Raw genomic sequence first — 13,600 nt, forward strand, 5'->3', positions numbered from 1 at the left:
GCTTGCTCTTTGGTGTATTACATGCCTGTCTGCTTCTGAGCTACCGCAGCCGAGCTGAGTACCTGCGACCGAAACTGGCCGCAAAGCCCGCAATCTTTACTACCTGATCCTTTATAAGGCAAGTTTGCCATCTCTGGGGTAGACGGTCGGAAAGCTGCATAAGGATCTTTTCTGGAAAGATGCTCGCTGGCATCCCCAGCAGTCACCAGTGGATGCCCAGCATCAGGATGATTTTCCCCAGGCACGTGGCTCCCCTGGGAAGGAGGCAGGAGACACACAGCTGTCAGCAGCAGTACCAAGCTTGGTGGGGGGCACAGGGTACCCCTCCCCAGGCCGGCACTGCCTCTGGAGGGACTGACCTCAGGGAGAGGCAGTGGGCATGGCATTTGGGTGGTGGCAAGTCTGCCCAGGAAAACCACACGCTGGAAGGATCTCACCATCAGCTTGCTTTATTCTTCTTACTCTCCCCAGGTCAGTGAGGCAGCAACGTTCATACAAAGAAGACAAAGTGTTTTCTTGTATCACCCCTCCCAAACCAATATTCCACAGATAACTCTAAGAGCTTTTCATCACATTTGGCCTAAGTGGAAGGTCCGGCATCCCACACATCAAAAATAACTCCCTTGGTGATGTTAGGCCAACTTATGAGCGCTCATTTCTATGAAAGGAGGAACATCTTGAGCAGAGAGAGGGTTGCAAGTCAGCCTCCCTCCGGCCCTTCTTGAGTCCTGCAGGTCAAAGAGGGGAGCCAGGCTGAGTGATCGACTCCCTTGGGAAGGGCGCCTTCTTCTGCTTGTCCCTGTCCAGGCGGCACCCGGGGCTGCTGGACCAGCAGGGAGCCTGGGGGTTCTCTGTGGACCCTGCACTCCGGCTGCCCACCAATCACTGGTGAACTAGTTCAGCATTTTTCTCCTTTTATAAACACAGTCCTTTGTGGAAAGGGGGACTATATGGATTCAAGAGGCTCACAGATGCTCACTTGGTAATGGCTCTGTTGTCAACAGAGCATGGAATTAATCTGTGGCAGCTTGGAATGTCCCGGGGCCAGAGAGGGTGGGTTCTGTCAGAATGCCCGTGAGCATCTCAGATGGTAACTTCTGGCACCGCAGGGCCCCAGGAGTGCTGCAACTGGAGCCACGCAAAATGCAAATGCACGAGGACCTCTTGCTGTCACAAGCCTTGGAAGTCACGGAAATGTTCTATTCCGTGTGATCTAACACAAGCAAGTAGGGGGAGGGGAGCACCGGCTTCCCTTCCGGTGCAGCCAGGAGACCCCGAGCTGGCAAACCCCCTCTCTGTCTCTAATTCTCAGGTTGAGTTGCTGAATTCTCACTCCTACCAGCCTTTCTCTGCTGATCTGAGTTATTTGGATAAATGGGACAAAGACAACAACAAATATCCTAAGCTTTCAGCCCTCCCCTCGGGACCAGGCTTTCAATACACACATTCTCCCAGGCCTTCGTGAATTACAGAGAAAACAATAGGGAGCGAGTCCTCTATGGAGCTACAACTGGGGGTAGTTTAATTTGCACGGGTCCGGGACAGGTCTCAAGTGTTGGGAGGTCACCCGCGCTGTCGTCTCTTCCGCCCCCGCAGCTTCAGCCGCCTGGCTGGCAGGCTGATGGGCTGTTTCCCGAACTTTTCCATGATCTCCCTGATCCTGGCCAGGTTGGTTTTGCTGAGTGTGAAGTCACACTGCGTGGCCCCCATGTCATAGCCGACCATGCAGTTCTTGGTGGATGAGGTGAACCCTTCGGCTTTGACTGTGACCACATACTCTCCGGGGTTCAGGAGGCGCCAGTAATCCCCATCGCTGGCTGTGAAGAGAAAGGAGGTGAATTCAGAGCAGTTCTCTTCTAAGGCAGATACCACCAGCCCTGCTATTCCAGAACCGGTGTCCCAGCCAGAGAGAGACTCAGAGGCTGGCCTCGTGGAATTCGAGCCTCTGCAGGGACAAATTTTTTTTTTTTTTTGCAAATTCTTATTTTCCTCTTTGGAAGCCACCTTAATGGTTTTAACAGGCAGAGGGCTGGGGTGTAGGCTCCCCACAGTGTTCATACACATGAGTGAAGATGGAGAAATGATCACTCACACTCTCTCCTCTGTGACAATACACGCCGTTCATTATGAGCCTGAGCTTCCAAATGCTATGCCCTCACCACAAAATGCCATCTTGAAAAGCCATCAGCGCCTGGCTTCCTGGTCTCCCTTAGCCTGGCGATAAATACAGAAGAGTAATTCTTTTAAGAGGTGGGGCTCTTCACTTCTGAAAAGAGAAAAGACTCCAGGGGACCAGGGCCAAATGATCTGCGAGGAGGCCTGGTACCTGCATTCCTGGGCCCAGGGGGCGGGGGCGGCAAGAGAAACGGGAAGCTGTAGGAGCCGAGACAGCGGTGCTGCGAAGCGGAGCTCCCCCCTCCCCCGCGACACTGCTGCTCAGTCACCCAATAACACGTCGGGGCCCCGGGTCCACCCCTAGCTCTGGACTCCACGTCTGTTGCAGAGAGGGCTTCCAGGCCAACGTTCTCCTCCCAGGAGCCTACAACAGGCTGAGGACACTTAGACCCCTGACCTGAAAAGAGGCTTTGAGGCGAAGAAGGGGTCACCAGTGACCTCCCCCACCCACCCATGGAGGACGTGGCGCCCAGAAGGTCAAGGCAGGCACTGATCCGCTGAATCTGCAAGCAAACTTCTGAGGCAGGTTGCATGATGAGTCCCCTTTCCACGTCAGTAATCTGATGCCCAGGGAGGCATGATGTCCGGCATGAGGTCACCCGGCCAGTCACCAGCAGGCCCCCCAGCACCAGGTTCGGCTCTCTCTCTCACGGCAACCTGGGTGTCCCACCCATTCCGAGGCTTTGGTGCCAGAAGAAAAAGGAGAGGGGTAAGGAGGCCCCGGGCCGGGCTCCCTTGTCGACCACAAGCCCTGAAGTCTTCGAAGGGACGGGAGCAGCGCCGTGTGTGTGTGCGACTGTCTATCTCCCCCCAACTCACGTAGGACACTCTGAAGCGTCAGGTCGAAGTTACCATCTTTATTCAGCGGAGACACCCCCACATAAGTAAGTGAGCTCCCGAGAACGTGTTGTGAAAAATGGACTCCATAGGCAGCTGTCTGCCACACGTACATATGGCCCGCTCACTGGCAAACAGGCCTCAGTGGGGGGAGTCGGGGTCCACCCAGCGTAGGCGGCTTGCTCCCCGGTTCCTCGGGGCTGCGCCCTGCGTCTTCCTTAGGGAAAAAATGCAAGCTTCTCAACGAAATAAAATGCCACCTCATGCTTGGCAGCAGGCAAGAGCCCATGATGAATTCTTTGTCATGCAGTCAGCTGGCCTGAGCCTCACGATGCAATTCACCCTTCGGAGAGGGAAACTTCCTTTGCTTTCCCCTGGGTTCCTACAGATTATCCCAAGTCTTTCTTCCTTGGCTCTCACCATAGTGTGCAATTAACTTTAAAGTTTTCCTTTATAATTGTTTGTAGATCTCCCCCGCTAGAATGTCTACTCCCTGAGGTGAGTGGCCATATTTGTCTCCTTTACCACAGTAGCTCTAGGCCAACACACAGGATGTTCTTCGTAAGATATGTTCAAAGAATGAATGAAACTATCAGGAATTTGTTTAGGTTCACAGAATCAGAATGAGGGGTGTCCGCTCTGGAATCAACAAGTTTCTACTTCTGAAACATGGATGCTCTCCTCTACCTGGCAATGCACCCTCTCCCCCAAAAGTTCTTGGTTAGGCTTTCCCCACACTTCTCCCCAAGGCTCTTGTAATCTCAGTTTCTTCCCCCGACCACCAGTAAAGTCTAGAATCATCCACTTCATAAAATTCAGGGGTCAGCATGGTAGGTTACTATCCCACAGGGCAACCAGGTCTGTGTTCAAGGGTGAATGTTCTGTCGAGCTGTGGGGTTGGGGGTGGGTACACAGCTGGTGTCGCTCAGCACGGTGGACAGAGGGACAACCCACATGCTCACAAATGTCCATTCGGTAGCAGGTCAGGTTAGTGTCCACCAGACAGAGGACGGTCATGGGGCATTCTGAGCCAGGTGCTTGGCCAACATCTTTGCATGCATTTAGAAAGTACTCTGACTAGCTTCTCTCCTTGGATTTCAATTCCCCTGTTGATTTTATGCAAAATCCCTCCTGAAAGAAAACTTGTCAGATCACAGAAGCCTTGGAGAGAGATCAAGGCAAACTCAGAGCGTATGTTGAGCACTGAAAGACGCCGAAATAAATATGATAAGGAACCATATGTAAAGTAGAGTTCATCTATCAGGAGAATACACTGGGACATTATTTTAGGGGGAAATAAAGGAGAGGGGGAGGCGGCTCCCATCGGCTCATCCAAACCACTTTGGTGATCACAGGGCCTCGAGGTTCCGAGCTCACTGGGCACAGCGCTCTCTTCTGGCTTGTGGGGCTCGGGGGGCTCTTTCTCTCCCACCCCACTTAAAACCCTCCTGTTTTCTCACATGGCATACCAAGCACTAATAGTCCCAAGAACATTCTAGGTTCTTTTGTGAATCTTTCTTTTATAGGAGCTTGGTAGCAATGCTTAAAATACAAGTCCTATGCGGAGCCAGATATAGCAGCCCCCCTCAATTCGTAATGATCACCAGCACCCCGCGTTCAGAACCTGTGAACAAACGAATGGACGAACGGACGGATGAGTCCGGGAACGAACGCACGGCCCCGCGGATGCCGGTGAAGGGCGGCTATGTCCCGAACGCCTTGCTGCACGGCGGGAAAGCTCACGGGCAGCGGCTGTGAGGTCAAGGACAAACAGTAGGCAGGTTCAGAAAATTCGAGGCACGTCATGGCATTACACAGCGGTCTACTATTTTGTGGCATGTCAGCTACAATTCACCCATTTCAACAATCCCTGGCCTCCTGTACCGGGCATGTCGGCAGGCAGTCATGTCAGCCTGGCGCTGAAGAACACGTGGGCGATGTGTGAAGCCCAGCCTCCCCCCTCCTACGGTCCCAGAGGCTCTGTTTCCTTGAAGGTCAGTAGGGATCGCTTGTTTGAAGGACTGGGTCTGTTAATGCCTATGAACAATCCAGAGAAGAAGCTCCTGTCCCCTCAGGAGGGACAGCATGGGGGCAAACACAGGGGCACCGCATTCGCAGTCCCTAGCCCCTGGCTCAAATCCCAGCTCAGCCCCTCTGCGCTACCAGAAACAACATGTCGGGTCCATTCATTCATTCGAACTCATTCATTCATTCAATAAATATTAAGCACCTACTGAATGCCAGGCAGTGTGCTTGTACTTAATTGAGGCACAAAAGGGTCAAGGACCCCTGGTCTAGAAGCCAGCGAGGGAGGGGCAGAGACACCAGAAGGATGGTAGTCAGATGTCAGGTGTGGAAGTGCTATGGGAGGAGAAGGCAGGAGGCCGGGAAGAATCACAGATGGTAGGGGCAGGTGTGCAATGTTAGAAAAGGTGGTCACTGTGGTTGGCTTTGTTGACAGAGTGACAGCTGAACAAAGACCTGAAAAGGACAAGGAAGGAACCAAAGGATTCTCAAGGAAAGGAGGTTCAGGCGGCACGAGGTGCTAGAGCGAGGACCCCGACGTGTGGCCTCAGCCCTCCAGGAAGGAGCCTGGAGGGCTGTGGGAGAGGGCAGAAAGCACAGGGGAGCAAATATTCCTGTTTGACCAAAACCGGGACTCATGATTTTCAGTTTTAAATGGAGACAGTCCTGGGCAAACCAAGAGAGCTGGTCACCCCAGAAGAAGAGGTTTGGGAGGTAACCGGTAGCCCAATCCCGTATGGCTCTGGGGGTACCACAGTGACCCCGACAGGGGCCGGGGCTGAGACCAGCCAGCAGCCGAGGAGATGCTGAGCGGGCATAGATACTGCATCTGTGTGCTGTTAGACTGGGGGTGGGGGTGGGGCAGAACCAAGGCTGAGCCTCTGTTCCTCATCTGCACCTTGTAGATCATTCCAGCCATCACAGGCCGTACAAGTGATAACACATGGGGAGCACAGAAGCAAGATGGACTTGGCCCAGTTTCCCTGGGATTGCCCTTGTTTTAAATCTGACAGTCACACATCCTGAGAACCCTCTCAGTCCCGGGCCGCTGGCTGCCCCGTCCAGTGTAAGCTCTTGAACCAACAGGTCAAGGTCAGACCTCATTAAACACCTGCCGAGTCAGCCTCAAATCCTGTTTCTCCCAGTTGTTCGAGTGTGTCCGAGGGCTGAACAGGTCTTTCTCGTGGCGATCACGATTTCCCTTCTCCTGCTGCTGAGTCTGTGCTCGGTACCCGGGTGGGACCTGGAGTAGGTTGAATGATGGTCTCCAGAAGCCCACATTCTACTACCCAGACCCTCTAAATGTGACCTTATTTGGAAAAAGGATCTTTGCAGATACAATTAAGGATCTCCAGATGAAATCATCCTGTATGACCCGGGGGGGCCCTAAATCCAATGACAGGTGTCCTTATAAGAGGCAGAGAGGAGGAGGCAGAGGAGGAGGCCACAGAGATGGAGGCAAGAAGTGGAGTGATGTGGCCAAGGAAGCTGCAAGAGCCAAGGTAGGGTCCTCCCCAAGGGCTCTGGAGGGAGCACGGCCCTGCTGACACCAGGATTTCATACCTCCGGCCTCCCTAACTGTGAGAGACTACATTTCTGATCTTGTAAGTCTGTGGTCATCTTCACGACACGCACTGGAAACCAACACAGGACCCAATGCCCCCCGCCCACTGCAGCTGACACCAATGCAAAGCCATCTGCCCACAGTGATGACACCACGCTCTGCAGTCTCCCTGCGGCCGAAAACCCCAGTGCGTGGGTGTCAGCAGGCCCTCGTACACACCATCACCACCAGAACCCCTGCAGACAACCTGCTTTAGGCTTCTAGCCAATTCTCTCCCCCGCGCACCTGTCACTGCATCACGTTGCACACGTTCCCTGTCACAGTCAAGGTCACTGTCTCCTTACCTGGCTCTGGGTGCACCGAGTACCATCCTGGGCAACAACGGTCCTGGGCACAAGGGAAAACTACATGGGTTTCCCAGCAGCGGGGAAGCCCTGAGTGAGCAGGGCCATGCTGGGGCTGGGAGTCCAACACCTGAACCCGGGCCCCACCTGCCCCTTAAACCACCAGTGGGTCCTTTTACCTCCCTGCACCTCTAGTTTTCACCTGAATAAGGGAAAAAGCAGAAAGCACAGGCTGAAAATCATGCTTTCCAGGGTCTGCATGGGGTGTCCGAGGAAAGAGACAAGAATTCAGCTCTCCGTAAGAAGTTTCCGGCACTTGACATGTGATTTTAACCCAAGTAAAACGCTTCGAGAAAACAGACATTCCCTACCGAGAGACAGTTCGTCTATGCTCGTGGTTACCTGTTCGGATGTCATGGTTAACGCCTTCCACAGAGATAATGGCATTCGGAATTCCTTTCCCATGGAAGTCCCTCACAACACCTTTGATGCCACGATGGACCTGCTCAGCAAACACAACAAGAAACGGGGTGAGCTCATGATGCACTTGACCCAAAGCACATGGTGAAGGAGGCTGTAAGCCGAACGCCACCCCAGGGCCACCGGGAACCCTCTCAGCACCTTATCTAGCTCAAAAGCTCCCTGGCTGTGCCTGGATTTGGTATGTAAACTTCTGGGTTCCCTTTGGGTCCATGTACTGGGAAGTCTTCCATCGGAGTTCAGATATTCCAGAGGCTTAAAAAATATTAGGATCTGAGATGGTTCATATCAAGCACACCCAGTAAAAATGGAATTTAATTTTTTCTAGGCACATTTGTTTAGACTTTCCTGAATTCTATGGACCTAATATGTAGACCCAACCACTTAAGGGTCAGAGAGAAAAGAAAAGAGTCAAAGGCATTCCTATAAACTACAACTCCGTCCATAGGGCCCTTCTGCTGATGAACTGTGTCACATGATACACATCACTCTGAACCTCGTGCCTCAGTTTCCCCATCCATAGAACGATGTGACAATCGCAGGTGGCATACTATCATTTCCAATGACACTATACGTATTACTGTGCCTGGGCATTTTATCCATAGCAGGTGCCTTGGTGGCACGGGATTACTTGAGAATGATCAGAGCCTTCTCTCTTTTCATAGATGAAATGAAAAAGAGCCTTCACTCACAAAATGCCAGGGCGTGGACAGAGAGTGTGCTCATAGCTTCCCAAGAGGAAAGAACAGGTTCACACCCACTGTGCCAGGCAAGTGCACTCTGTGCAAGGGCTGCACAGAGTCTCCAGAGACCCTCGTGGGGCAGACTGGGACGCTAGGTGCCAGGGCTCACCTCTGCCAAGGTCAGTGGAGGTGGAGGTGCAGGTACCAGGAAGCTGGCAGCCTGAGCATTGCCTGAAAAGTGTCTTCTGATTCATCTACAACAACCCGTGGAAGGGGCGGCCTCCGTGCACGATCCTGCCAAGCCTCAGAACCACACTTCCTAATGGATGGGAGTCACAGTAGAGTCACATAATTGAGGCCCAACATTCCTTTTGTTTATTCCTCTGGTTTCCGGTTAGTCTGTTCCTTAGTGGGGCATGGATGTTACTGGATTCATTGTAGCACGGACCTAGAATTGGTTTACTCAATGCTACAGGATGGGTGTGTCCTTGGGAGCAAGAGGAAGGGAAGGCGGGGGAGGTGCCTAGTGGATCCAGCAGGGCTTCCTCACCAACTGCAAGCAGAACCCTGGCAGGGGCTCGGGGGACCTCTTCCCAGGAGCCTCCCACACCTGCAGCAGAGCCTCTCAGCCTCACCGCCATGGTGGGCACCACGGTATCTTCCAACAATCCCCATGGTGAAGTCCTTACTCCTGGGACCTTAGAATGTGACTGTATTTGGAGACCATGTCTTTAAAGAGGTGATGAAGTTAAAATGAGGTCATTCGGGTGGGCTCTGATCCAATCTGACTCCCTCCCCTATAAGAGGAAATGGGGACCCACAGAGGCACCAGGAGTGTGTGTGCATGGAGGAAAGACTATATAAGGACAAGGAGAGGAGACGGCCATCTGCCAGCCAGGGAGGCTCCTCCGAATGAAAAAACCTGCCAGCACTTTGATCTTGGACGTCCAGCCTCCAGAACTGTAATTTCTGTTGCTTGAGCCCCCCTGGTGTCTATGTTTTTATGCAACCCTAGCAGACTAGCACAGGGGGCCTGAGCATGCTGGCTCGGACATGTCATCCCCTCCCCACAGGGCAGCATCTGGTCACACTCACTGTGATGACCCAGTGTGAGCCATTGACAAGGCTTTACAGCTCACTCTGCAGGGCTGAATCAAGTGCAGATAGACGGTGGTTCTTCGAGCACTGTTTGGGGCTGGCCCAGCATGACAGCCGGAGTCCCAAGTACTAACTCAACTCAGTCTCAGGCTTTCAGTCCCCTAATAGGCCCCATTCCTTTGCCAGCCCCCACCCCGATGTGTGCTCATGCCATACCTGCTCCATGAACACGATTAAGGACTCTCGATTATTCTCCCACTCCTCGGGCAGCTCACTCTCGTGCGGATACTTGTCACAGCCCACGTAGATGGACAGCTCGAAGCAGTTGGTGTGAAGGTAGCTGAAATCATTGAGACCTGCCAAGCCAACCGGACAATGCTGTCACCAAACAGTGACAAGGGGCAGGAGGGAGACAGCAAGAATGTTCAAGAACGGGATTCAGAAGACCTCATTTGAACAAGGAGGTGTCCAGTATCTACTGTAGACTACAAATGAATTATAGCAAAGGTGAGGGGAGGGGCTGGGGAGGGAGAGAGAAGATGTAGCCAGAATGGTTTCTGGGGAAGACAGGAGTACATGGGAACAACTCTGACAAAAGGAAGACCGAAATCAGTGCTTTTCAGATAAAATTCTGCTTATTAAACTCAGTTTAACACACTATTTTTAGACTAAAGCTACCATGAATTAACAGTACGGATTCTAAGCATTTGATCAAGTTTCTCTCTCTAGTTACTCTCTCTCAGCTGCAGTTCTGGAACAGTGTTCTGTTCTAATTCATACCAAGAGCTACCCCGACCGCCCTCCACTGAGTGCCATCCACGAGCCCGGACCTGTCCTTAGCGCTCTGCATCCACTGACCACAAACTCAGCAGAGAGGCAGGCAGCACAGTTTCATGAATAAGAAAATGGAGGTAGAGAACAGCTAAGCAATGTACCCAGAACCGTGTGTCTGGAAAGGGCCGGAGTCGGGGTTTGAACCAGGTATGTGTGATGCCAACACCTTGCTCTTATCTCCAGGGCTTGGCTGCTCGGGGGCCGCAGGACGAGCACACTCACCCACCGAGCCTGACGGCAGAGGGATCTCGAACATCCGACACTATTGCAACAGGACGTGAAACGCCCAGCCTGGCATGGGGTCAGGCTCCACATCAGCATCCTAGGGCTGCTGTTACAAACGACCACAAACTGGGGGGCTTAAAACAACAGAAATGTATCCTCCCATAGTTCTAGCGGCTGGGGGTCTGAAATCGAGGTGTTGGCAGGGCTGTGCTCCCTCCAGGGGCTCTAGGGGAGGAAACTTTCTCATCTCTTCCAGCTTCTGGCAGCCCCCAGCGTCCCTTGGCTTGTGGCTACGTCACTCTGACCTTTGTCTCTGTCTTCACGTGGCCTTCTCCCCTGTGTCTGTGTTGCCTTCTCTTAAGGACATTTATCAATGATTTTAGGGCCCATCTAGGTAACCCAGGATACCCTCACCTTGAGACCCTTAATTTAATTGCACCTGCAATGTCTGTGGCCATACCACCCTGAACGCGCCCCATCTTGCCTGATTACACCGCAAAGACCCATTTTTCAAATAAGGTCACATTCACAGGTTGCAGAGATTAGGAAGCAGATATATACTTTTTCAGGGGAGGGCACCATTCAATCCACTATAGCACCCAGTATTTGCGAAGCGAAGAAATGAATGTTAGGTGGCATTCTTCCTGACGTTTTTGTTTTTGGGCAACAGGGTGATTAGCAAGAACAGAGTGCAGCTATGCTGTGCGTGGCCGCAGGAAGCACATGCCCTGCAGGAGCCCCTCTACGAGCCCCCCTTGGGTTCCGAGGGTCAGGGCTAAGAGAGCAGAGTGGGGCGTGCTGGGTTTCTCTGTGGTGACTGAGAAGGAGCAGGTCCTCCTGCGCAACCAGCCTCGGTCCTCACCATGCATCTTCCCTCCTTCTTGCCTACCTCGCCATCACGCTCAGTGATGTCCTGCTTAGGAGAAATGCCTGATTAAAAATCATGGCTTTGGGGGGCAAGAGCAATTCCACATCAATCTGCTGCCTAATCACTAACGTCATGAGCAAAATGGTACAAAACATACAGCCGCCCTCTCTGGAGGATTCCAGATTTGAACCACTCACATGTCACCAGGTTGGCCTTTGACCACGTTTGTGATAAGACAGGCAGAGAGCTGCGGGATGGAAGGGGTGGGACCCTGTCACGTCAATGGGACATTCTTCACAGGGGTTTGGTCTGGCTGGAGAAGGCTGCTCAAAAGGCCACGTCAACGCATCCACTTGAACCCGGAGTATGGAATTTCAAGAGGGCAGAGTGTGGCTGACAGACACCAGGCCCACTAGTTAGCACAGGCAGGATACAACTGAGAGGGCTGGATGCCTCTGTGCCTATAACATTCTCATTACGCCCAGCCTTTCAGGCCTTGGTGATACGGAAATAAATCAGTGTTACATATGAAACTCTGGAGTGGGCCTGCCACCCTGCCACGTGTCTTCAAAGCACTAAAAGTACCAGACGAATGGGTGAAATGCTGAGAAGCCAGGAGAAGGGTGGAAAAGCTTGAGCCAGGCTACCTTTGCTGCTGACTTCTGGCCCAGCAGCAAATGGCATGAGCCGAGAATACTTGCTGAAGAATGGTTGCAAAAGCATGACGTGTGGGCAAGGAACTGCGGCGTGACCCAGACAGACCCCCCTCCGCACACCCCACGTCCCAGCGGGATGGGCAAGATGTTCCTCTGTGCTCTCCTGGCCTAGAATCCTACTGTCTCGGCTCCCGCGTGGAGCACGGAGCTGTGCCTACCTTAAGGCCCGGGTGCCCATCACCAGTTCAACGTGCACTTCATTATGGGGCAGAGGACGCAGGGTGGCAGCCCGGGAACCAAGGGGGCCTGGCGTCACTCTGGGAGTTGAGATGCACACGCTACAAATGATGTGTGTTTTGAGCTTTCCTGAAGCCTGCTCTCCACGGCCCCATCTCCATTAACTAATGCCTGCCAGTCGCTGCTAATGAGCGAGCAAGAACCGAACAAAAAGATGGAGTGGAGGTGGAGGGGGAGGGAAGGAAATTAGAAGTCACATTTCATTAATCTACGGAGAGAGGAATCTGCACACTTCCTCACACCACCAGGAGGACGAATGATTAAGAAGGCTCGAGCCGCCCCATGGCTCTGCCACAGAAGTCCCTGAAATAATGGAAAATATAATTGATAGGAAAAAATCAAATGCTGCCTATGTGATTATGTGGCAGCCAACTTTTCAAAACGTGACTATTGACCTGGCGCCGGCGAATCCAGCTGGGTCTATACCCGAGGTACTTGCAGGCAGCCGTGAAAAATAAACAGATCGTTCACGTTAAGGCTGTGGCCGGTTTTCAGGGCTAGACCTGCAAAGCAAGAATGGTTTTTGGCCATTAGAAAATTCTCTCGATTGGCAGGGATTTGCCTTTTTTTTTTTTTTTTTTTGTGCAGGGCAAAACTATGATGGTAAATAAATAAAACACCTCTGCTGGGTAGGGAACCCAGAAGAAAACGGCAAGCTTTCTGTACATGTTAAAACATGGCCACGGGAACAAATCTGTTCACTCCTTTTTTAGTTTTCTTTTCCCAAGCACGGACACATACCTGAAAAGCACGTGAAGGCTGAATCTAGCAAAGGGAAATAATACGATGGTTAATTAGGGAAAAAGAGAGCAGGAGGTGTGAATGTGAGCATACACTATGGGAAGAGGGGGGAAGGCAGACAGGGGAGTGGGTCAAAGCTGTATGCTTCTCTGGTAAGCTAGACAGAGAACACCCCACACCTGCCACCCACGTGAGCCTCACGACAGTCCCAAAGGGCTCACCATCTTCATTGTTACCATCATGCCCATTTCGCAAATGGAAAATATGGGGTTCAGAGAGGTCAAGGAACTCCCCTGGAGTCATACAGCATCTGAGGGATGAACTGGAATGTGAATCTAGGTCTAGCTGACATGGAACGTTTTTCAAATTCATCGGTGGTTCGACAACCCTAACAAAGTCAAGAAAATAAGCAGCGAGCATCATGCTTGGGGCCTTGCCATCCCAAAGCTGGGGGACCTTAGGAAATGTGACACCCTCATCCCTCCTCGTCTGGGAGCCCTGGGCCGGCACATCCTGGACGCAGCAAAGAAAGCTTATCCTGAAATGGGACCCCAGGGTCCTCTGCGGCTGCTATGAAGGAATTCCCGAAGTCCCTGCTGGAGGCCCCTCTGGTCCTGTGTGGATGCCAGGAGCAAAACCGCATACTCCCCGCATCGCACACGGGCGGGCTTCGACCAAATGCCCTGGTCTGCCTGGGAGGCCGGGCCACCGACCTCCAGCAGACAGGAGGTGTGTATAACAGTGTTCACCACACATCGGGCCTCAGGACACAC

The 13,600-nt window shown here is 52.6% G+C and overlaps 1 protein-coding gene across 1 annotated transcript in view; it reads right to left on the reverse strand.

The window, feature by feature from the left end:
- Positions 1-426: 426 nt before the first annotated feature.
- CPXM2 (carboxypeptidase X, M14 family member 2) overlaps positions 427-13,600 on the reverse strand; it is a 131,758-nt gene continuing 118,584 nt past the window's right edge. The window contains exons 12-14 of the mRNA XM_035030814.1: positions 9,423-9,562; positions 7,348-7,447; positions 427-1,817 (exon numbers count right to left, since the gene is read on the reverse strand). Of these exons, the coding sequence (XP_034886705.1) occupies positions 1,564-1,817; positions 7,348-7,447; positions 9,423-9,562 (494 nt within the window). The 3' untranslated portion in view covers positions 427-1,563. The remainder of the gene's footprint in view (positions 1,818-7,347; positions 7,448-9,422; positions 9,563-13,600) is intronic.

The sequence above is a fragment of the Mirounga leonina genome, unplaced genomic scaffold (assembly GCF_011800145.1).
Source record: "Mirounga leonina isolate KUSES-001 unplaced genomic scaffold, KU_Mleo_1.0 Mir_114, whole genome shotgun sequence".
Classification (NCBI taxonomy): domain Eukaryota; kingdom Metazoa; phylum Chordata; class Mammalia; order Carnivora; family Phocidae; genus Mirounga; species Mirounga leonina.